At 46.4% G+C, this 24720-nt stretch overlaps 2 protein-coding genes across 3 annotated transcripts in view; both read right to left on the bottom strand.

Annotated features, from left to right (window-relative positions):
- Nucleotides 1–24720, bottom strand: part of LOC119387053 (carbonyl reductase [NADPH] 1) — a 606874-nt gene that overhangs the window by 565626 nt on the left and 16528 nt on the right. The gene's annotated exons all lie outside the window — the stretch shown is intronic.
- The window catches only part of LOC119387059 (hemicentin-1), a 286000-nt gene continuing 277125 nt past the window's right edge, over nt 15846–24720 (bottom strand). For both annotated transcript variants that reach the window (XM_037654360.2, XM_037654359.2), the window contains exons 10-11: nt 19020–19084; nt 15846–18008 (exon numbers count right to left, since the gene is read on the bottom strand). In XM_037654360.2, the coding sequence (XP_037510288.1) occupies nt 17988–18008; nt 19020–19084 (86 nt within the window). In that variant the 3' untranslated portion in view covers nt 15846–17987. The remainder of the gene's footprint in view (nt 18009–19019; nt 19085–24720) is intronic.

Raw genomic sequence — 24720 nt, forward strand, 5'->3', positions numbered from 1 at the left:
CGTAGCGCCAATCAAGAACTAGCAGCCGGGTAGTCTAAACGTTCGCCATTATGTTCACAGTTAGGCACAAAAACCGATAACCGAACGAATCCATCACCATTACGCGTCTGCGACGCCCGCCTTCGCATATCGGCTTGAACGCCGCTTCTGTAGATGCTGAATTGGTTCAGGCAGAATCACAGTCCGCAGTGTGTAGGAAACGTCTCCTGTTTTTTTTTATTTTTTGAGGCGCTGGGGTATGGGAATCCATAAGATGCTTCTCGAAACGAAAAAATCTGCGAGCGCAAAGCCTGTCATCGACCAAAACTAATGAAACGATTACCGGCGTATATCTCAGGGTAGGTGGATGCTGGCGCGCGCCGGTCAGTCCCGCTCGCAGTTATTATGCCTTGTGCTTTGTTTCCTACTCTCTAGAAAATTTCGGACATAGATCTTTCGGTTGTCTTCAAGCTCTTTTTCACGTCAGTATTGATGAAACTGCTCAATGTAGTGCATATCTCTTTATGAAAGAACATTTCAGATGTTTTTAGATATCGCACAGAGCGAGAGAAAAAAGTACATGAGAGGATAAGGTTAACCACAGTAACTTTCGTGGAGGAAATGATGAAAAAATAAAAAAAGCAAAAAGAAATCTCTGTATAGCGTCGCCAGTATATCGTACATAATATTCATACGTAGGGGATAGCGGCATATATCAGTGCCTCTAAGGACAGGGCGCATCTATTACGCCCGATTTTTTTAACACGAACGTTTTTGCATCGATCACTGAGTCATAAGCCACGGATAATGGAGCCTGGTGACAAACGCTACGACAACGTTTGTGCCTGCGTAAAGAAGAGTTTAGAGCAATTACTGCTAGGCAGTTCTGAATAACAATTTTTAAGCCATTTCATTATGAGTCTTCAATCGTTTTCGCGTTAACGTGCCACTCTGCTTGTCGAAAGCGTGTTGCGTGAAGTCCTGCCTCATCCATAAAGGGCTTCTCAATTCTACAATTCAGGTGCACAGATGTCGCCGCTACAAATTGGGTGAAACGCCTGTAAACCTGTTGTCGTGCAGTAAGTGAACGAGCTTTTGAACGAAGAGGAATAAAGAGGAAAGTTATTACGAGGTCTTCCTCAGAACACACCTATACCTGCTGCGCGTCTGCTATTTAATCTCTACAGTGAAACGATGATATATCAATCAACAGTCAAAGCAAACACTCACCTATAGAAGCAACTAGAAGCCGGAGCAAACAACATCTTCCAAGCGCAGTCTCCACTTTAGAATAGTTGCTCTACCCCATCCATTTGCAAATTGCAGTCGGTATACAAGTGTGGGCACTTACCTCGGTCATTGCCCTTGAGAGTTGCATCCTTAGCCCTCCCCTTAGCCCTCCCCTTCTGGGATTCCGTGTCTGTCTACCCTCTTTCTCTTGCTCTGCCTTTGTTTCACACTTATTGTCTTGCCGCGTCTTCTCTGTCTGTTCGAACACATTTCTCAAGGGAGAAAATTCCTATTACCACGGCCTCCCTACACGAACCTGAGGGGGAACGTGCGCAATAGTTTTCGTAATCACGCTCGGCCTCGGGCCCAGAGAGATGAGGGGATCAGTCAGGCCCGTAGCCAGGAATTTTTTTCGGGGGGGGGGGGGGGGGGGGGCACCTGCTGAAAACCTTGACTACTTGAGAAAAACACCTATTTTCATTATTTATTTTTGGTAAAGACACCTACTTCACCAATATTCCGGAGCGGGGGGCGGGCCCCTAGCCCAGACCCCCCCCCCCCCCCGGCTACGGGCCTGGGATCAGTCTAAGACAAAAGGAAAGGGAAGCAGCAGCGCCCGCTTTTCGCGTAGGTCTTGAATATTCCGCGGAATTTTCGCCATCCTCCTAGGAATGCGCCGAGGTTCTGGCTCCCTTTGTTCGCACGCTTCGGCTGACTTGTGCGCACTTCAGGACGATTGCCCACTAAGCTCGCCAGCGCGTTTCGCTGGAAGAGACCTTCGAGAGGCAAGTGGATTTGCGGACTCTGCGATTCGGCTATCGCCTAAATGAATGAATGTACAGAGTTTTGCACGTTCAAAGCATAGCTTTTCTGTTCGGGGTGCAGTCGAAGATGCTAAACTCTGAGCTTAAGTGAATGCTGCACAAGTGTGCAGTACAATGCAGCTTCGGCTGGTGAGGAAACAATTGTTCCATGAAATAAATAAAAAATTTAAAAAGAGCGAAAAAAAATTAGTTAAATATAGATATTCGTTTTTCAAATGCGTCTTACATTAAACATATTTTCGACTCCGTCGCGTCCCGCTGGACCTAATAAAAGTTGTTTTCATTCATTCATTCGTTCAGTCATTCGTTCATACGTTAGTTCATTCGATTAAAATAGGGGCAATTCCAGTGTACCTAAGAAAAGGGTGTAATACAGCGCGCTCTCGCCACTTTGGCGTGAGCGTAGTTTATTTGCACATCTCAGAAGGAAAAAACAAAAACTTTGTATTTGGCGCGCTCTATCGGGCAGGAGTGTACAAGGTACACTTGGGCGAGGTCACAGTTGAGCGTTTCGTCACTATTGTTGTGTGTGTATATGTGTGTTTTCTGCTTATGAAGGCCTAGTATGCTTTACTAAAATCCACTTGGAGAACATTGTTGTGCCCGCGTCCTCATTTTACATTTGGTTGGTCGTTTGTGACCATCATGACTAGCTCAGTCGAGTTAAGTATTACGTCATCAAATGTAAATTAAGAAAAGTAAAAAAAAATCCGCTCCAATGAAAATGAACGCATTGCGGGATGTTTCAACGCGTATTAAGCTCTGGGCAGGCTATGCCTGGATAGAAATGCACCCTGCCGCGACCCGAAAGCGTGTACGAGGGAAGAAATTGGAAATCACTATTTTCGTACTAGATAACAAGGTTCACGCGGCTCAGTGTCGGCGCGAAGAGATGGGTTTGTTTTCGGTCCAGATTGCTTTCGCACGGTGAGGTTTTTACAAGTTGCCCTGGTTAAGCTCTTTGCCTTTCTTTCATCCTTATTCTCTCTTTCTAGTTCTGTGAATCTATTGTGGCAAGAATACAAATCGAAGAAGCGTAATACGAAAGCGAGAGAGCGCGAGAGAGAAAACTGGTGCGTTTCATAAAAGATGTAAGGCAAATGGAATTATGTTCTTGTTTATTGCACAGCCTATTTTTTTTTTTTCAGTTCGATAAGTTGTGTTAGTGCAGCTATTGCGCGTGCATGCACTTAATGTGTGTTTTGTTATTGTTTTGCGGCAAGGTACAAGAACTCTTGAGGCGCGTATGCACCCTCAGCGCCACCATCGGGTTGTCTCGATGTCAATGATGCAGCTGGGAGCTACGCATGCAAGGTGATATGCGACTTTATTGAGCCAAGTGGCTACCAATAACTACATCCCTCATGTATCGCGTTTTTGCGGTTTTTTAAAGGAATGAATGCAATGCTGCGCTAGCAACAGTTGCATTTCGTTGCGCGTTTGTTTCGTTTTTCTAATTAGGAGAGTAATCATGCTGACAGAGCAGATTTTTGGAGAGGTGTTTAGGAATCCCCATATATGGTTGGTCATTCAGCCAGCAAGCTTTTACATGCGGCTTTTAATGAAAAGTCCACCGACGCAGATAGTGTGACATATGAGGAGGCTTCTCTGCATACACGTGCATCGGTGCTTCTTTTCCTTTTTATTTTTGCCATTTCTTCCACGTCATCCCCTTTCTAAGCTGTCACAGAATAGGTGCAACCAGGCTCACCTCTCATCATTCCTTTTTTTTTCGCATTTTGTGTCCCTCTATTTCGGTGAGAAATGTCCTATAGAGCTTTCTGACTATAGACAACATAACTAAGCAGACAGTCTTGCATTTACGTTGTTTCTGAAAATCTTATAAACACTGTTAATGTAATCGAAGCGTTCGGAGTGTGTAACATTCACCGGTATATTAAATACTGTACTTGTGCAAGAGCCAGTGGGACGGCTGATAATTTCCCCGGAAGCTTGGAAGCTGGGGTGGGCCGTTGAGTTCTTAGTGCGGATACAGGTTAAACTAAATACGACTAACAGAGCCAATCTTGAAGTGCTGTCGGGTTTTTCAGTTGTCGTTACTCAAAGTTGTGTACTCATTTACATCATAAGCCTTCATCGTAATCATTAATGATATCGCGCGACAGTATTATTTCTGAGAAAACACCGGTAATAAGAACATAGCCGTGAGAAAAATTCAGAGCCCTTCCACTTCTGTTATAGTGTAACCACTGTCAAGATAGAAGCCAACTAAGCCAGCGGCTACCGCTGCAGGTTGCCGGCAGTGGCTTCAAGTCGCCTTTGCGTTCATTTGCGCTTCTGTGCGCGTTGGCGCTCGTTAAATTTCCGCTGTTCTTCCTCCGAGCCAAAGACACGTGTCCGTTCCATAGTGAATACAAAGGGAAGCTGCTGATAACAGTTCGAGCGCGATCTCTACGTCACGAGACAAAGCCGCACTAGGATTGATGGGAGGTGCGATCGCCGAATATCGCGACCCTTATGCGAGATGCATCGGTGGTGGCGAAAGGACGAGGGGATGGAGGCGATGGGTACCTGCGGCGTGGAGGCAAATGGCGAGGGGTGCCGAAAAGTGTTGATTTAAGCGTGTTTTGCATACGGACGCGATCTGCCAGACCCTAGCCACACACAGCTTAGCTGTAAAAACGTTGAAACAGTCTAAAGCTGAGAAGTAGATGGGACTGATGATCGGGCACAAAAAGCCTGGTCGGTAGGTAGCAACGCAAAAAGAACACACGAATGTGAATAATAAATGAGCTAAAGTGGCATAGTGTAGGTTGTACTCAAGATTGTGCGGAGCACGAAAAATGCCCCTCCATTTGTGTTGCGGCTAGCGCGAATAAGCCGCAGCGCACCTTTGTCGATCTCTTCGATCGCACTTCAAAACGGAGACGACCCGCTGAATCGACCGGTCCGAGAAGCTCCTGGTACCGACCGTGGACGCAGTTTACCGAGACGCGTGAAACTGAATAATATTTCATCCTGTACCAGAGCTGTCGGTCCACACGGAACCAGTTTTGCGGTATTGAAAACTGGATCGATTCGCTGTGCAGGCCTTCTTCAAAAAAGCCGCAGGCACAAGGAGGTTGCATGCGCGTAGGCGTAGCTCTACTTTGAAGAACCGCACGTGTACCACGTGCACTTCTTTTTGTATTTCCATGTAACGGATTCATCACACGTGCAACCACTGCATTTCGCAAACTGCGCCTGAATGTTTGGGTACCTTCCAGATTATTTTAGAATCAACTGTTAGGCTTCAGCGCGCGAACGCGGACTGTTGTAATTTATTCTAGAACTAGCACGACCACCAGCGATAAAACGCGAATGTTCGATGGCGCGTGTGTACATGCAGACGCGCCTAACCGCACATCAGATTACCGACGGCCGACGCTCTGTTCGCCGCTAGCAGTGTACAGAGTGTATTCCTTGTACCGTGAGTTTTCATTTCCCGGGCCTAAGTTCGCCCAAATAAAAAGCTTAGTCTTGAACCCACCGACTGTTGGTTTTTCCAACGTCACGACCACGTGACACGTGGCTTACATTACGAGACCTCTTTAGCTTGCTTCAAGAGATTTGCTTTATTATTAATTACTCTGAACACCAGTCGTCTCATATACAGAATTCCCTTTAGAGTGACTCGAGACAATAACCTGGCGGCCATGGATCACTGTAGAGTAATTCTTTTTACAATTGGTTTGGTTTAGGGATACGCTGCTTGGTGTGCTATGAGCACTGCGTTACACCTGTTAAAGGTGACAGCGTGCCTAAAGCTTCACACAGTCTGCATCGATAGTGACGTGAGTACAAGCATTTTAATTGAAATGCTTGTGGCTCTGTTGCTCTCGGCGTACTGCAACATAGACTACGCATGCGGCTGACTTTTTACCCAAAGCCTGTGGGGGCCAAAACTTGCTCCCTAGACTGTACTGGATTGTAACTTGTTCCGCGTGCACCAAGCCTTGGTTTTTTAGGACTGGACGATGCCCTTCCCCGGTGTGTGCATTTCCGTGATGATTTTCGCGACGAGACATTGAAACAAAGGCGATATTTCACATCCTGCAAAGGATAGCTTTTGGGCAGGAAAGCTTCGAACACGTCTTGTTTACCGAAGGGCCCACGACAGTCTGCAATTATGTTCAACTACTGCTGATTGCCTTTCTGTGAGACACGGGTCCGATCAAATCCCAGTGAAACACACCACTATCACCGTATGACCGGCTGAGGCGGAACACTTGCCGACTACGTATGCTTTGCGTTGCGCTAAAGAAAACAGGTACCATAAAAATTGGTTGTCGGTCCTTTTAACAGAAATCTGGATCTCAGTAAAATAAATTTATCTAATTTTGTCAAAAATGCTGTGCCAACATGACATGAACGATTCTAGAAAAAAAAATGTTCGTCCGAGTTTGTTTTTTGGGCCCTAAAGCACACGAGCGCGGTATTAGCATCTTATAATTGGATCACGAGAGAAACGAGCCAACGTTGACATTTTCCAGTTGCAGGCTTGCACGTTCTGTGGCTCTTGGAGCGGTAAAAAAAAAAGGAACGCGCGTGATTCTCGAGGTTCGTTTGATGTAGAAACAGTGCTCAAGTTGCAACAGAAAGCGAAATGTTCTGCAAGTGTCTCTCCAACAAGTGCTGTGGCAATTTCTTTCATTAGAGCATCACTCCGGCTCTCTGATTGCGCTAAGCTTGCAATCAAAAAAGAGCCAGACGATATCCCATCGCACGAAAGTACGTCTACTCAGGGCTTCTGCGCTACTGTCTGCACCTGAACACTTAGCCTTGGCGGTCTTCTTGAGATGCGCACCGCCAAAGAAGCGAACGCCTAATTATATTATTAGGAACGTCCTTCGTAGGGACGTGACGGGGACTTCTTATGCTCTATATATAGCTGAATACCAGTGCCTAAGTCGGTGCAGGTGCGTCGAGTTGAAGAACAGCTTGATCTAAACGACAACGTGTGGATGCTCAATTCGGCTTGGACTGGTCGGTGTTATATTCTCTTCACGGGAGATGTACGAGCTCTAGTGGAACTCGGGTTTGGCTGTTGTCAGTTCAGGTGGCACGCAAGAGCGATCAAAAAAGAAGCACACATGTTAAAATGAGTTAGATATAAATCTCTGCGAAGGCATTTCCTTCCGTCATTCTTGCCCCTTCACTTTTTTTGTGAATCGTGAATCGTTAGCGTTAACGTACGCTTATCTAATTTACCTTCTTAGGGATGAACGACTGGGAGAAGTCAAGTATTTCGATAGCCAGGCTTCTTGCATTTCAAAAGCGGTCTTTCTAAAATAGTTTGCGGAAGACATTGTCTTTCAGAAGCTTAGCCTACAGTTTTACACTTTGGGGGCAACGTATCATATCTTCTTTCTTTCCTTTCTTTCCACGGCATAACAAAAAGCTTAGCAGCTGCACTGCAAAAATATTTAATTCTATGACACAGTAATTGGAGTCGCCCCCGTTTTATGAATAAGAAGCGCTTTTCTTTTCCACGGCACCACTTGTTTTTAAATCGCATCTTATCTTCAAAAACTTGGAGGACGCTTGAGCTCCGCCTTCAAGAGTAGAATGCGATAGCGTAATCGGACCCTGTTCGTGTCGTCTTCTCAATCGCTAGCCTGGCTTCGCTTTTCAGTTGACAACTAAACCGTGCCGCAAGGAAAGGAACGTATGTGCGCCTGTAAACTGACCATTTCAAGCTATCCTGGAAGGCTTACTACAAGTACATTTGCGATGTGCCTCTACGCCATAGTCATTCCTTTTGCGACTTTGGCGAGGTACGCAATACAGGTCCATAAGGCAACACGCTCACCTGCGCAGCTGCACACGTTTTTGATGCTGTTGTGAGCCTTTCTACCAACCACTCTTTGCTCAATTCACATGTTTTGACGCCTCGCAACACATAACATTCATATAGCGCTTTTTCCCGAAGCAATTTCGGGCACGGGCGTGACTTTTGGAACATCTTGCATAGGACAATAAAGAATGAATTTCCAATTGACCAACACGGGACAAGGTATCTGGCCACGATGAACGACGATGAAGTCCTATTTGATGTAGTTACCTTGACTGGCATCGCGTACAGGAATGGCAGGATACCACTTTCACCCTGACGCTAAGCCAGCGCGAATTTATTTCAGGCAAAGCATGTCTGCATTCATTGAGAATGTGAAAATACAGGAGTGCGTGCCAAAATGGCTGTCGAGGAGAGAACCTGTGACAGCACTCAAACCATTTTAAGTTGACAACACCAGTCCAAATAGCGCTGACGGCATGTTTCGCAAAAATTTGTAGTGTGTATTTGTTTTGTGTACGCGACATGACTGTTCTGTACATTGTCGAAGACAGGTAATTAATAAAAAAAAAAGCAGCGACTTGGCTTTGTGGTAAACTACCTGCTTGCCACTGCAGAAGTCCTGGGTTTGATTTCCATTCAAATTGAATTTTTTATTATTTCTTTATTTACATCTCTCTCGAATTTTCGCTCTCGGACAACGCTGATTTTTCGCTCACAACCAACGACGCCGACTCCGACGTCGACACTGCAATTTCTGCAAAACAAGCTCTTTAGCGCTTTCGCGTTGAAAACATTTAGGATTTATAAGCCACTATTAGTCGAACTTTACGTGAAACCAGCGCAAAGTTTTTCCTTGGCAAAAAGCTGGAAACAGAGCATCTCTGACGGTAAAATCTAGTGCTCAATGAAGCCTTCCTCAAAAGTATTTATTCTGATAACGATGATGATTTGAGATTCATAGGCTCAAACTGGCTGAAGTGATAAACTTAGGTTATGAAAAGGCACGGATAACAATATGTTACACGATAATATTTATTCGTACAAACGAGGGCAAACCTGGGATATTAACCGCAATTAAAATATCTGGTTTGCTGTTCTACACTAGGGAGAAAGGGAAGGGAAAAGAAAGATAGAAAGAAGAGCGGAGAAAGAAAGCAGGCGTGCCAGTGGGGACCTCGGATGAAAGTACGAAGCGGTGGACTAGGTCAGTGAGGCGGCAAATCAATGGCTTTCGCGTCTGTACGCATACAGTTATGTGACAAGACTACAACGTGTTTGGGACCGCGTGGAACTACGCTTTAGTCACATATCACTGCTAATGGGAACTGGCACGCACGCATGCAGACGCATCGTACAACCCAAACAACATTGTATCTCGTATCACAATGTCCGTCTAGTTCAGCGACACTGTCACCATCGCCAGGTCATTTGCGCAGTTTGCTAGCATGCACCACTGGAGACGACAGGCGGTGGCTGGCCATTAGACGATCGTTAGTCCTGTTACTGTGCGTAGTACGCGATGTCCTGACACTCGGAATCTGTGCGCGTTTGCAGGCGGAACACCGTATTCCACATCATGATGGTTTTACTTGAAGTGCACTGAAACTCGAGTTTGGCCTCGGGGCAACGTAAACAACCAGAACTGCAGCTTTCGATAATGGTAACTTTGGACACAAATTATTCTACTCTATGGCTGATGTGGGCCCGATATTATTACAGCTATGCCCTGACGCATTGAGCACTTGTTTAAAACAACTTATTCTATATATTTGGAAAGCTCTGGCTAAAAAAAAAAGTAATAATATTCGGCGCAAAACGGCGAAACAGCACAGGCTTGCTAAATTTACATTTTCGAGGTCGTGTGGAAGTATGTATGTACTCTAAGTTTCAGTTTGCAACACTTTGCTGGAGTACCCAAATGCTCGATGTTGGAATACAGCGTCAGGCAGACCATATCCCGTACACCATTAGAAGCTTACATTATACGAGAGCATGGCTGACCGAGCTATCTTTGCTCATTATATATATATATATATATATTATATATTATATCTCTCTCTCTCACTCTCTATTTATGCAAGTTAATTAGCTTTTGGGTAATAATAGGTATTGGCTCTAGTTAAACAATTGTGCGTGTTCATGGTATTACATGTATGGTGCATGAGTCAGTGACATATACACTGCCCAGTGTCGATAACTCCAAGACTCTATCAATTACCGAATGCGAAAATGTATCGGCCCCTGTAGTGATATTACAACGATTATGGGTTGTCACACGACTGTTCACCATGCTGTTGTGCGCATATGACAGCGAGCACAGACGGGTCAGGGCTGCTATTGCTTTCGAACGTAGTCGCAAGGAAAAATGTTGGAGGCCTGCGCTCGCCGCAAGGTCCAAGGCTTATCAAGCGACTAGTCTCAATTACTGAAAATTCACGTAATTAATTGCACTTTATTCCCGCCGATCGCTCCCTCGGCGACACAGCAACATCGCACCCCGCAACGAAGCCAAGTCGCTTCAGCCGCTTTTATTTCTCCAGCTCCGGTCAAAGTCTCAAACTAAACAGTATTCTGCCGTCCGCTTGATGAAATGCACAAAAGTGCAAATTTCCTAACGACTGCATAATTTACTCTCTCACGGAACAATGACCTGCAATTAATAAGCACTGGGAGCTCTCCTCTTTTTCATTCCGTAAAGCAGTATGCTTCTCTGGCGATGTTGTTCGGCTGTACAAATATATGGGGTCCGTTTCTTCCACTGCTCTTGTGTCAACTATGCGAAGCAAGCCTGCGCGAGCCATACGAGTGTAGCCAGGAGTTATAAGAGAACGGTAGGAGCCCCGAGATAGTTCAAAATAAAGTAGAAATAGAGAGGGAGAAAAATGAGGTCTCGAAAAAAAAAGTAACCACTATAGAAGGCAGGCTTGATGGCGACCCGTGGGAGCCATTTCTTAAAGTTTCGGTCTTGCAGTCTAAGCCCCTGCGTGCGCCGCATTTTACTTTCATACGAGTCATTTTCATTTCTGACGCAGCCAAGCCATTTACATCTAGCCGTAAGCTTGATCTGCCTTCCTAAGTTCCTTGGCTTTGCATTCGGCCGTTGCAGCTGTAGTCTTGCGCTTGCTCTATGTGTAGCAACGACGTTCTTTGTTGCCGTTGATGATTTCACTTTGCTTTCTTTCTTAGCAGTACTGGCACTAAAAGTCAGCGTCCAAGGCAGAGTGAATGCGGTGATGGTGGTTGCGCCGATGCATATGCATTTATCTCTCTTTTTTCTTAATCTGAGGGCGAGTGTTTCAACTTTATAATCGTTTATACTGCAGATACAGCGTGACATTTGCTGTTTCGCCGACTTAGTTCACGGGGCAAGACGGCTTATTTTCTCTTTGCATTTGGCTGTCGAGTATTTCAGGGTGCAATTTTTGTAGCGGCCTGTTTACTGTAGAAGTGTCGCTGAATGTGAGCCGCGTGATTCCTGATGCCTCTTTCGAGGCTCAAATACGATAATAAAGTGCACGTAAGCGGCGCTTCGAAACAATAACGGTCTTCATAAGACTTATATACTCGCGCTATCATTCTCACGTCGGAAATTTTGCAGCGTTAGGCCTTAATGCGTTGTAATCTCTTACCACGGAGCGTTAATGCAAGCGCTCCGTGGTAACAGATTACAAGCAGACTAAAATTCACGTTATTATGGGGCACGTATCTTCTTATGGTTCTCATATTCGTAGTGTAGGGAAGTTTACATAGTTGAAGTTTAGTGTAACAGTCACGAACGGCAGGAGAAGCGCGAGTGCTAAAAAAATGTAGTGTATAGTTTTTGCAGAGCTGTTTCGCTTCTTTTTTGCTCTAATATAAAGTGTATCAACCTAAGCATCTCATACACTGAGAATGTAGCAACAGTATTGCACGTACTGCTGGCCGCAAAAGTTTGCGGGATCTGCAGCGCGTGGCGGAGCGACGGAAAACTGCATTGCTGCGTCACCTACCGTGACGCGGCGGGTATTGAGGCTATGGCCTCGGCGATTAGCGACGGCGCGTTTAGACAACGTGCCGTTGCCGGATCTAATCTCGGAGGCCACGGCCGATAGCCTCAACACCCCCATGTCATGGTAGGTGAATCAACAATGCAGTTTTCCGTCGCTCCGCCACGCGCTGCAGATCCCGCAAACTTTTGCGGCCGACAGTACATAACTGGCCAACATTTTCTTGCAAGTGATATATTTATTCGAAGATGACTGAAACTTAGACGTGCTAAGTCTTTTCATGTAATGTATTCATCAATGGATCTTTATTGTATAAAAGTATTTTCTCTAATAGCGCACTACGGCAACTGTAAGCATGGTGTTATCATTTTAAAATATGTTATTTTTTGTGAATTTTTTCTAGGGGATAAAAAATTCCCTTGTCCTAACGACCAATGCCCTTTGACACGCAGCAAAAAAAAATTTCTTCGAACCTTCGTAGAAGAACAATGTTTTGAACTGGCGTCATGTTGAAAACTTTAGGCGTCTCACCGCAAGGACAAAGCAATGAATGCGATAGCATCAAATCGTAACGTTACACGAAGTGAGGCTGGCAGGAAATTCTTTTGCATCCAATCTCGCGTAACTGTACAAAACGTTGGTGTAAGAGCTAGAATACGGCCGCTCCAAGAAAAGATGCTCGTTCTGCACTGTGTCTTCCCATTAAGAGCGCATCACATAGAAGGGTACACGAGCCGCCCGCTGATGGCTGCCGAGATAGCGCGCGCGCCAGTCATCGCGACCACGCCCTTGAATCAAAGTTCAATGTTGCTGCTCGAGCGACACCCCCTCCCCACTTCTCACGTCTCTTCATGCTCGTTCAAGACGGGCGGGGCGGGGCGGGGCGGCAGGCATCCCGAGCGGCGTGGTGTTATCGCGTGCGCCCTCCGCGCGACGAAGATGAGCTGGCTCGTTTGATCTCTGCTTCAGCCGCGTTCGTCGCCCCAACTTGCGCACTTTTACCGCGGTAGAACATACTATGCGCGGGCGGATGTTATCACTTTGGACTTTATACGGGACATGACGGCACAAGCCCGTCTAGAGTGTCCATATAATTGCTATCCCAATAAAAAGAAAGCCCCTACGCTAGAAGTTTTAATTGACAAAAAGATCGAGCTGGTACTCACGCTGGACATGTTATTAGCGAGGGTAGCTGGATATGCAACATACATATAAAACGAAAACATTAACGTATTCGGCCGCAATTCTTATGGCTATCGGAAAGCGTTTACTCAAGCGATATTTTCACAGTGCATGCCACTAACGCCCTGCAGAGCTCCGCGACTTTCTGGTCGATACAGTCAGCAAGGCGTCATGCGATTTCGTTCTCTGGTGCTAGCTTTACTGACTATTAACGCAGAATAATAATTGCCTTATTTGTTTAGGAAGAGGCAGAATGCCACTCGATCACCGGCTGTCATGTCGCGGGCATAATTGCTTAAGTCCACCCATAATCCCTGTCAGATACCTTGGCATCAATTCACACGAAATGAATACTCACATTATTGTGGGAAGCCTTCATATGATTCTTCATGAAACTTTTAAAATATAAAATATATTTCCGAATTCTCATAGATTAGAGAGGTCCTTCTTTAACATTCCTTCGGAAAAACTGGTTTTCTTTTTTTTATGAAAATACTAAACCAATCTTCGAAATTCAGAGCTCTGTAAATGAATTTTTGTGTGGTAACGCAGCACCTTCAGAGTTGCAGCGAAGCGCCTTTTGCTCCGGTCTATTCGTTACGAAGGGGTTTAGGGTTCGCGGCTTATTCGTGGTGCACTACTTTTGCGTGACTCGCCTATGTTATCGTCTCCACTGTTCCTTCGAACAGGAAGCCTGTGATGTTCTTTGGAACAAAAACAAGCTTGAAGCCTGGGCTGTTCCAGCTACTTTCGCAAACAATGCCCGACTTCTACTCATACCTCCGCTGTTTCGTGACTAGCGAGCACAGGCCATAGCAACGGTAACGAGCCCTAACCAAGCACTTCACAAACACGCAGAAGCAAGAGAGGGCCACCTTCGCGGTAACAGTGCAGAAGAATGCGGAACCTTTTCCCAGCCCTATTTCTGTTGCCTTCGATAGCTGTATTCCTCTTGGAATCTACCCGAGAATGAAGATAACGTGGTCTAGACGCCACAGTCTTCTATTAGGGCGGTGCCCGTGCTGTCCTTGCGAAATAAATAACAGAATCGGAGAGGTTCGGAACATCGAAGCCCTGTCACAATAGATGCCTGAAGAGGAAACCTTACTGTTCGATCTGCGTCATTGCTTTTGATGAGTGCTTATTATGTTTCTGTAGTACTGACAATGGCATCGTGTACGTTTTTTTGTTGATTCGCCTGCTTCCATTGTTGGTTTTCATGCGGAAACAAGATATCTATTGATTTGATGCTACTTCCATTGCTAAAAGTGCTGCTGATTTTTCAGAGGAATTTCTGGATCAGCAGTCGTAGGTTATTTGCATTTTATGATGCACTTCAGCATGCGAACGCAACTGTTGTAACCTTGTTCCTTGTTTTACCAGAATAAAATTGGATTCTCTCGGTATTCAAGTAGCGCTTCGATTATTTGCTTTGACTGAAAGGGTGTGGAGATAAGAGAACTCAAAGACGTGGAGAGCAGCATGTGAAATACGGAGGCGTTTGGCGAAATCTGTGGGGGCTTTCGTGAAACGCAATAGTCACAAGAAATGGTGCTTGTTTTTTCCATAGAGTGAACGAAACACAGCTCCATTCCTGCAACTAATCGAAGTCGAGCAAATCTATAGCGCATATGGCATCCCTAAGCTGGCAACACGGCTCGCAAGGCCTAGTGATATTGGTGGCTTTGTACTGGCGCCATAGAACTTGTGGATAACGTCGCGATTGATTAGCAGTCTATAAGGTTTAGCTGCTCAAATTTGTGGGCTACTGCCCGAATTCGATCAAGCGTTTTGACATAAGTACATACGTAAGTGTAATAATATGTGGTGCGCGGACGAGAAAACGAAACCCCAAAACACTATAGTGTGCCGTGCGGTGGCGAAGCGGATGTCATTTATGCGCGTATGTGCCGGGCGGTGTCAACAAGGAAGACAGCAGCAGCTCGTGAGGCGCGGCCTCCCACCAGCTGAGTGGACAGCTCAGCCATCCGCTAGATGACTGGTCTAGGACGGCTGACGCGGCGTTCGAGCTCGTTCTCCCCGCTGCGCAACCGGTCCAGAAAAGCTGGCGCCGGGTTCCTGAAGCCGCACTTGCCCGCTGGTCCTGGAGGGCTGGCGTGGGGCTTCCGAGGTGTGCTGCTGGGGCTCAAGGGCACAACTCCCTGCCGCCGAAATCCATGTGTTGACGGCTCCAATTCGTCGACCGTGGCGCAGAGCCAACCAAATTCGACGCGGCGATTCTGCGTCTTCTGTCTGGGTCACTGCCGGTGACCCAGACGTTTTAGCAACGACCCGTTTTAGCAACGTCCAATTCGCCGCTAAAAGTTCCGACGTGGCACCAACGACGGCCTGAACTGTAGGCTCAACGTTCGATTTATTCGCCTATAGCTTAGCTCGCGTGCTTTATGTTAGGAATGTCATAGTGTGTGTGTTTGTCCATGCGCGAAGTGAGTGTGCAGTAGAACTGTGACGTGTGTTTGTGCACTGGCGTATTGTCTGATTCTTTCAGGAGCGGTCCTGCCCCAATGGCATCAAACTCTGACCGTGTGTGCTGTTTTCTAATTACATAACTGTCATCTTTATTTAAGAACCGAAGGTCAGAGAGTGTAGCGGCAGTGTCACGTACTAAATTTTCGCAACGCCGAGGTTACTTGATAGCGGAGAAAGCTGTGTACCGGCTATAAGCCACTCTTATGCCAAAGCAGCTTTGTAAACGAGTGTTTGTAGAATTTCGCGAAGAGCACAACCGAATTTTGGTTAACCACATCACCAAGGCTGTACCCTCCACAATACCCACTAAATAATGTACAGTAGTAGACATAAATGGGAACCAGGTGGAATCATGAGAGAGCAGCGGATGACTGGTTTATTGTAAAACAATCGCGTCACCAATTTCAACGACGAAACCTTCAGTGCGCATGGCAACGGCAGCAAATCTCTCCATCAGGTTTGGTCCCACAGACAAGGAAACACTCGCGCACACTCACAACAGGGTAACCCACGCAGATGGTCGCACGCAGATACACGAACACACACATGCACGCACGCACTCCCAGTCACGCACCCTCCGTCACTGCCGGCTGCGACGCCCGCCGATAGTTATGTACAAGTCACACGCACAGCTTACTGGCCGCGTCTGCCAGCAGAGTCTCGCACGAAGCGAGCGCGCACTGATTTTCCACAATGTCGTTCCCTTTTAAGAACGCCGTCTTTAGACGGAGCACTTCTGGACGTCGTCCTAGTTGTGACCAAGCGCAGTGGTAGGCTCTCTCCAGCGATGATGGCTTCAAGTAAACGAAGCGTGATGCAAAAGGAAAGAAATAAAAAGACGGAGTAGGAAAGGTGGTGTCAGATGATCAGAAGGCAAAGAGCACACGGGACAAAAATACGTTTCATTGTTGTGATTGAGGAGCAAACCACTTATTTTTTTTTTTTTTTTTGTAGACGTGCATCACCTCACCTAAACGGTTTACAACGCGAATATCTTTGAGCCCATGACGACGCATTGTACGAAAAATTGCGCCGCGAAAGCAAACCTCAGTGCAGTCACCTGATAGAGCTTGATTTGGTAAGTGAGTGGAACTGCTCCGCATCTTGATGAGCCGAACGAAGTCTACTTTACGCGTTTTTTCCCGATGCTCATCCAAAGACCCCACTGCTGTCCTGACGGAAACAAGCCTGCCTGTAGAAAGATTGATTAGGATGCCTTCCCTTATAAGTCTAAGCCTCTTTCTACGAACTTTGTTTTGTTTTAAATTTCGAGGCTTATAACATATCTCTTTTTCTTAAGGTTAGTACAACTGGATACCAACAAGCGCCCCCGTCTCTTTTTCATGCTCTTTCACATGCAATGAGAGTCAGCGCCATGAATGACGCGAGAGTTAACTCAATTATCAGTGGCCACCACACTTAAGGTATTTAAGTATTTCACGATAATGTCCATGACAACCAAATCAAAATCATCGTGAGCTGACAAATCAGTGAATAACGTCAAATAGTACTGAACCGTGGAACGCTAAGAGAAGTGTAAATGAACTCTATGGTGTGGACTACCCTCGCAGTGGCTGGGCGATGGATCGATGACTGTGTCTTCAGGTGACATCATGTGCTTCACAACACCAAAGGAAGCGAACATAGGACGCCGCCCGTAACCACGCACAAGCTTCCGCGCACGGCTATTGTAGGAGCTAAAGCTTGAGCTATAATTAGAGCAGCAAGCAACTGGCCGGAAACACTCGCGTAACGGCGCGGCTCGTCGCATCGCACACTCAAGGCGCTGCCCTTAGTGCGTAAGCTCCAGCAGTTATCCAGACTGCCCTTAGCATTTGATGACGACTTCCGGGTCAAAAATAGAATCGGCCGAACTATACAAGTCCGCCCGTCAAGTGTGTAAAGCCATCCCCCCGACAGGCGCCGCTCGATCTCCTCTCATTGGCGCACCTTAATATTTTATGTATACCCTCCTTCACACATAAAGAAGCACAGTTCAAGAATAATGGACAAAATGTTGATAATCGGCGCCACGAAAAACGTAGCAGTGATGTCACTGGGAATTACGAGTCGGAACAGCAGTCTCATCATTTGCGGGGATAACAATGGGTGGTGTCCACTCCTCCGCGTCGTGTCTTCGGAGTCTCGCGGCATCGTGCTCGACGCCACGACCCATTTCATTCTCCCACGTTGAGCATTCGAGTTGCGTTGAAGACGACGACGACGGGAAGGTAGAGCACACGCTTTTTTTTTCTTCTCATCACCGGCGCGACGGCAACAGTGAAGTATCGAGATCGCGGAAGTCACGTGCTCTGACGAGTGAACGCCACCACGCAGCTGCGATGAACGAAGCGACGCCACCTCTTGGCGCCATGGCCGTCGATCTCGCTGTTTAGGACGGCGATGCAACTAGACCCTTCGGCTGTGACGTCAGACCCAGGATTGTACCGTTGGTGCCGTTCAGCGCGGGTTTCATTGAGAGGGGATCCTTGAACGTGATCATTGCCGGCGGGTCGAATGCTGCGGAAGAGTAGAACAACGAATTGAGGCATTCACGCACGTTTAAGTTATAACTATAGATATTAGCACTCTGCTTCCCATAAGTAGTCAGGCCAGCGTTTTGCTCGCTAGCAGCCATATCCAGTTAGATGTGTGTTTTCATCAGTCTTCTAGCTTTTTGCTCGCTAGACGCAGTCGAGAAGCCACCGGATAGGAGTGTGAACGTATTCGTTAATTTTTCTCAGCCTGTCTTTTCTAAAATATGAAATTATTGAGAAACACAGTCGCGTTCATGAGCTGTCAGCCCAGCCTACCCTTTCTTTTTCGTTGTCGACAGCTCTGGGCACTAAACCGACGGAGTATCTTAGAGGCGGATCCTGTCGTAACCTTCCTCCAGCATTTGGAAGTGCGCCCTCCCTTGCAGTAAAAAGTAATAGAGCGCAAAATGAGAATTCACTTGCAGGCTCAAAAAGACCGCCTCCGCATGCTATCTCCTGCATCTTATCGCCCAGCTAGGGCTAAAGGGGTAGTTCCCAAGTTCTACTCTCTGACGGTTCCTTTTGAAGCCACCGTATGACTGCTCACGATACTTTAAAGCTTTAAATAAATTATGCACGGCGACTGAAGTCGCCCTGCGTAACTTGAATTCCACTGGCAATTTACCTCGACGTTTCGTCTATTTTCTTGTCGTTTTATCCATTTCCACGCTGGCTATTAATGCAGTCCCTTTTTCTTTTCTTTTTTTTTCGTTAGGTGCTGGGTGGAGACAAGCGGCTTTTTCTTTTCTTCACTTAAAGCAGTACGTCCTTGTTCCTCCCTGAAAGGCATTTCTACTTTCCTTTTTTGCGTGATAGTGAGCTGAACAACACGTTATTTTGGGAAGTTAGGCAGTATTTTTCGCGGAGGTTACGAAGGAAATCTTATATAAAATGTCGATGAAAGACGCAACGACAAACAACACAAACTCGAATGTAGGAGGCCACGCTGTGTATAATGGCGTCCTATTTCCAGCGGACAGCAAGTGCCTCTCACCCATGAGTTCCGTCCCCAAGTCCAGGTTTCCTTCGACCAAATCGTGCGGGACGTGGTTGCACTCTCTGAAAGCAGGCATAAAAAATGAGAAGTACAGATGAGTACTTAAAGCGTGGTGCAACATTATGTTACCCTCAGGTTTAGTACGGCCAACATGCCTATACAAAGCATAATAATAACTGCAATGCATTCACAAATAAAAACCGTGTATTTTTGGACTGCAGAATTCAATATGCTGAGAATCGATCGCTGAGTGCCCTTCATGTTACTTCCCGAGTTTGCTTCGAGGAACACTCCACAACCTGCCCATTAGGACTTCGCAGCAGGAATTACCTCTGCTGTTAAGATTGTTAAGAGTCTGTAGCGCCAAGGCACTGCTTTCAACTCATATCGCTGTATGAAGACTAATACTTGTACTGTGCCTTTGCAGTTCAGCTGGCCTGTGCGAATGCATTTGATGACGTGTGGTTCATATTCTGTACTTTCAAAGGCCCCTCTTTTTCCCTTCTTTATGAAATATTTTCTGCACTTTGTATTCAGCTGTTCTATTAGTACTCATGTATTAGAACCAACCCGTTCTTTAAGACAATATGAGGGACATACACTAGCGGAAAACACACATTCTAGGCGATGTTAACGCGCTAAGACCTTCCTCGTGAAACGCAAGTGACACAGGTGAACATAGCTGGCCGGGAAGCGGTAAAATATCACTGATAGTGGTAGTGGGGATGTTTATTGTTCGCCGAAGCAAATATGAGCACTCATATGTCCACTCAGGCGTTCACTAGCGCAAGCATTATACGCAGTGGCTTGCTCACTGGTACCCTTTCTCCTCATTCAGCGGCTGTGGCAATGCATTCTCGATGCGCGCATATAACATAGCTTAAAAAAAATTTTCTGAACTTCGTTGTAGGCAGTACGGAACCAATTACTGTACTTGCGGGGAAATGACTACATCTGTGGGATTTGTCATCGGTTATCAAAGGACCTCAGAGTTGGTATCTCATTCCCCTCCCCGCTTGAATCTCGCGAAAATTGGCGCAGCAGCTTTCCGGAGACGGCCGGACTTCTCATCAGGATGACCAGACTGCCACGCCGCCTGGACAACGTCGTCAAGCGGCCGGCAGCCGCCACTAGCAGACATACCAAAACGTGGAGGGAGGGCGTAAAAGATAATTGTTCCTAGACAAATTATCTCGCTAAAAGGGATTGCGTGTGCCACATTCATCTGTGTCGTGAAGATCCCGCAGAGTTGTGTTAGACTTAGGAGCTCGTACGTATTATGGGTTGCTGCGAGGTATGCATATATATAGCGTGAGCGTGTATAGTTCTCGTCATACGTTACCACGTTCAGCCCGCGCGCTCATGGCGCTCCCACTGCGTGGGGAAAGCGTAACGCGAGTTGAGATAGCAGTCGTGACTGGCTGCAGTGACGATCTCTGCTCCTTAGAGCAGCTGCGAGCAGTTACTACGAAGTCTAATCAACTCTTGACCGCCTCTACGGAGAAGTCGCAAACGACACCCCAGGGGTAGCGTGTGCGGCCAGCGGTGAGGGTGATAATGGTCAAGTGCTCATTTTGTTCCCACTCGTGCATTTTTTCCTCCCAAGCCACTCCTGACATGTTCTCGCGAGAACCGCCGGCCGGCGATGGTTGCGACAATGAGTGGGCGTTTTCGCATCAAAGACAATTAGAGGCCGGCGAAATTATTCGCGGGCGAAATGTTTTTGTGCACTCTATGCGTAATGAAGTTTGCTTCGCCATGCCGAAGCTGTGTCATTATTCGGTGCCCGGCATATTATGGCGCGTCTTGCGTACACGCGCCGGTCCTGCCTCCATACTCCCCCTCGGAAGAGTAGCCGAGACTTCGCAGCACAACCGCATACACACTGCGTTAGACTAAATTCGAAGTTAATTGATCGAGTTTTCAAAGATATCACAGCGTGAGCTTCCGAGCTACTTCTGATGAAAATATTGCCATTTTTTCTTCCCTGTAAGTAAACAAAGAAGACGACTGATCCCTCCGTCATAGGAATCGATATAACACGAAAGTGAAACGCGTCGTCACAGAAGTAGTTGATTGTTAATGCATTGGTATATGAGAGCTTGTACAATGTCTACTATTGTTTGGAAGATATAGCACCGCTTGATGGGCGGACGCACTCATGTTGACGCCTAGTGGCACATCTCCGTACCGACGACTAACGCACATAATCATGATTTAGCCCTTGCGGTAGCTGAAGTTCTTAACATATGCGTGGACAACGCATGTGGTGAATCCCGCGCAAACATGGCATCAACAAGCACACAATAAACACTGATACTCGATAGGCACTCCTTCAAAGCGTCGTGAAATGCGAAGACAAACGCTACGTTCGTTGTGTCGTCTCTCTAGCCTGGCAGTTAACTCTCAAAGGGCGAGCGGGGAACGCGGCGCGACAGCCAGGCGATCTTTGGAGAGCCATTTTTCGATATAGATGGATGCTATGAGCGAGGTTTGGCTAAAGCTACTACCTCGATGTGTGTTAAACGAAATTACACTTCTACTGGAAACGCGCCGAATGGGACGGTCGCAGCAACGGCGCGTGTGTTTTTTTTTTCGTTTTTTTCTTTCGAACCTGGCGGGACACATTTCACCATCCCCTTATAAAGGGGACGATCATAACATCTATCCATCCATGCAAGAGCACTGCGAGAGGAAAGTGTGAAAGATAAAAGGCGCGTTCATGTAGCCTCCGTTAGGTGTTTGGCGGTAGCTCAGTCGGCTAAACGCCCTCTCACCATCATGGTTACCAGCGGCGCTGATTAACACTCCCAGGTTTATATGCACAGGTATACCCGATTAAGTGGACGGGAGGTTGACCGCCGCCGTAGCTCAGTTGGAAGATCATAGGACGCGTTATTCGAAATTGCAGGTTCGGTCCCTGCCGCCGGCAAGTTATCTTTTTGTCCGCTTTAATTTCTGCTCATTTATATCAGAATTACTACAAAAAAAATCCCACATACTTTCCTTGACTAGATTGCCTGTTAGTTCACATTAATGGTTGGCAAATGTGCTGCAACACTGGGCAGCAACATGGTCGTAGCTACTGCACTAGTAGTTAAGGTGAATCTGCAATACAGCTACCGCGCAACATTCAAACTTTACTGTAGCTGTTCAAAGCCGGTAATTGTGCGTGCTCCTAATACAATGCGAAAACGAATCTTTCATAAGGTGCATTGTTGAACGCCAGAACTGTAGGACCGCGTAACTTTTGATTTCTAGCACTTGATGGTCATGCATTAGACGAGCTACCAAAAAATGTGACCCAATTTTCTACGGACAGTTTGAACAAAATCGACAAAGGTTGCCTCCGGCTTCGAATAATTTGCCACTTTGTTCACCCACGTACTGCAGACCTACAGAATAGCATGTAAGTTTAGGTTTTGCTCGTTTGCGAGTTTGCAGGGATCGATGTATGAACACTGATTAATATTTTTTTGCAGCGGATATGTTAAGCTTTTCGTTATGCCCATCGATGTCTGAACACTGATCAATATTTTTTACAGCGGAGCTCTAAACTCAGTGTGGCGACAATAGAAAACTATCATCATCATGACCACGCACGCACCCTCTTTCGTCCTCCTCTTCGTCTTCTGTTTCGCTCCTAGAACACTCGCGCCGATTTGTTCGGCGTGGGATGCGATAATTCTTATGGGCGAGATAACTAGTACAATAGTACAAAGAGAGAGAAAGAACGAACGAAAATAAAGAGAGAAAACGATCGAGAGACAGAGAAAGAAACATAAAGAGAGAGAGAGAAATAGAACGAAACAGACGCGTAAAAGAGATAAAAAGAGAGAGAAAGCATAACAATATAGTATAATATAGCAAGGTGTGGGAAAGGGAAGCGAGATCGAGGAGGAGGGCAAAGCCAACAGCTCTACTGCTTACTCAGTCTTCGAAGCACTAGTGCCTAGCTGCCCTAGTTTTCTCATACTGGGGTAGAGTCAAGATTTGAAAAACAGACCCTCTGAGATCAATTTCGTGGATGTGCATGCAACCAAACCATCTCGCGGGCATTTCACTGGTCTGTGCGATCGAAAATGACTGCCACGTGGAACGAATTTCCTGAGTGCCGTCTCTTTTCAGTGAAGCCGGTACAGCGCGTTTTTTCTATTGTAGGCAGACATGACGAATGGACGCTCCTGTGCGTCATTGATGCTTTGACGGTTCCATGGCGGGGAATGGCACAGTCGCAGAAAGCGGTCTCACGCGAACGCACTGCAATATTTTCAGGTGGCCGTACAGCGACTTCTCTTTATCGGACTGTTTATGTTTAGCTTTCCCGTTCCTTTTCATATGCAGACAATCATTTTCCGTCGAAGCTAGCGTCATGGTGCCGTGACAGAAAAGAATGGTGGTTTTGGTCGATGGGATCTTAAGGAACACACTACTGTCGGTGCTAAACTTTCCGAGCCTGCGGTGGGTAAGTTGCCGCTAAGACTAATTTAATGCGAGTGCGTCTATTATTTCGACAATATATAGCCGCGATACGCGTACAACAAAAGAAGAAAAGAAAGAAGATCGCAACTCGGGACTGCTGTTACCAAGCCAGATTTACCGTACTTGCCGTTTCTCTTACATATTTTGCGCCAATGGCTAAACACAGGCTCACTACAGCTCTACTTGAAGGCAGACCATCCTTGAGTGAACGCTTCCGACGCAGGATTGCATTGCCAGCGGGGAATTCTAACAGCGGACAAGCTGCTTGAGCTGTCGGTAATTTGCGCTCCGTCGTGCAAAACTTCACAGGAATTGGGCAAGCTCCACTACCGAGTGCAGCGGGTGCGAGCGTTGAACGAAAACTCTGCTCGGCGAAGTGGAGCACGTGAAACACGCGTGAAAGAGATAGAGAGAAAAAAATACAGAAAAGAGAAAATAGAAAGAAGGAAAGAAAGAAGAAAGAGGGAAAGAAAGCGATAGAAAGGAAGAGAAAGATAAAAATAGACAGAAATAAAGGGAATAAAGACATAGAAGGATGGAAAGACAGAGAAAGACAGAAAAAGGGAGAGAGAGACTGAAAGAAAGAGAGAAATCAAGAAGCAGAGAGAAAGAGATAGGAGAAAACAGACATGAAAGAGAGATAGAAAAAAAAACAGAACAAGACAGAAGAGAAAGGAAATAGATGGAGAGAGAAATAAATCAATAGAAAGTAATAACTACACAAACGAGATGCGAGAAACAGAGAGAAAGAGAAAGAGGAAAGAAAGAAAGATAGAGAGAAACAAGGAAGGCCACCCAGTTCCGCTCTTCCTTCAAGCTTGGCACCACTAGTGCAAAGCTGCCGCATTTTTTCTTTTATTAATTATAATTTTTTATCTGTTAGCTTCTATTTTCAAGTACAGCGTTAAAGTAGGTCTGCCCTCTTTTTCTTTCTCTGAAATGAAGCACCTAAGAATTCGCAATCTAGAAGCTAGGGACGCATCATCATTTTTCCCCAGATAATGTTGCCGCAACAGGCACATCCCTGGAGCCTTTCCGTCACAGACGCCATTGGCTGCCAAAAGAACCTGAAATTCCTCTCTCTTCTTCTTCCTCGTCTCTGCTCCCTCCCCTGGTTTTCGTTCTTGCACATTTTCCTCCTCTCGTATCCCAGTCTCGCCCCGGAGATTCGCATCGCTCTGTTCTGGCCCATTTGAGCGCCCAAGTCGCCTCACCC

This window comes from Rhipicephalus sanguineus, chromosome 3, assembly GCF_013339695.2.
Source record: "Rhipicephalus sanguineus isolate Rsan-2018 chromosome 3, BIME_Rsan_1.4, whole genome shotgun sequence".
NCBI classification, from domain to species: domain Eukaryota; kingdom Metazoa; phylum Arthropoda; class Arachnida; order Ixodida; family Ixodidae; genus Rhipicephalus; species Rhipicephalus sanguineus.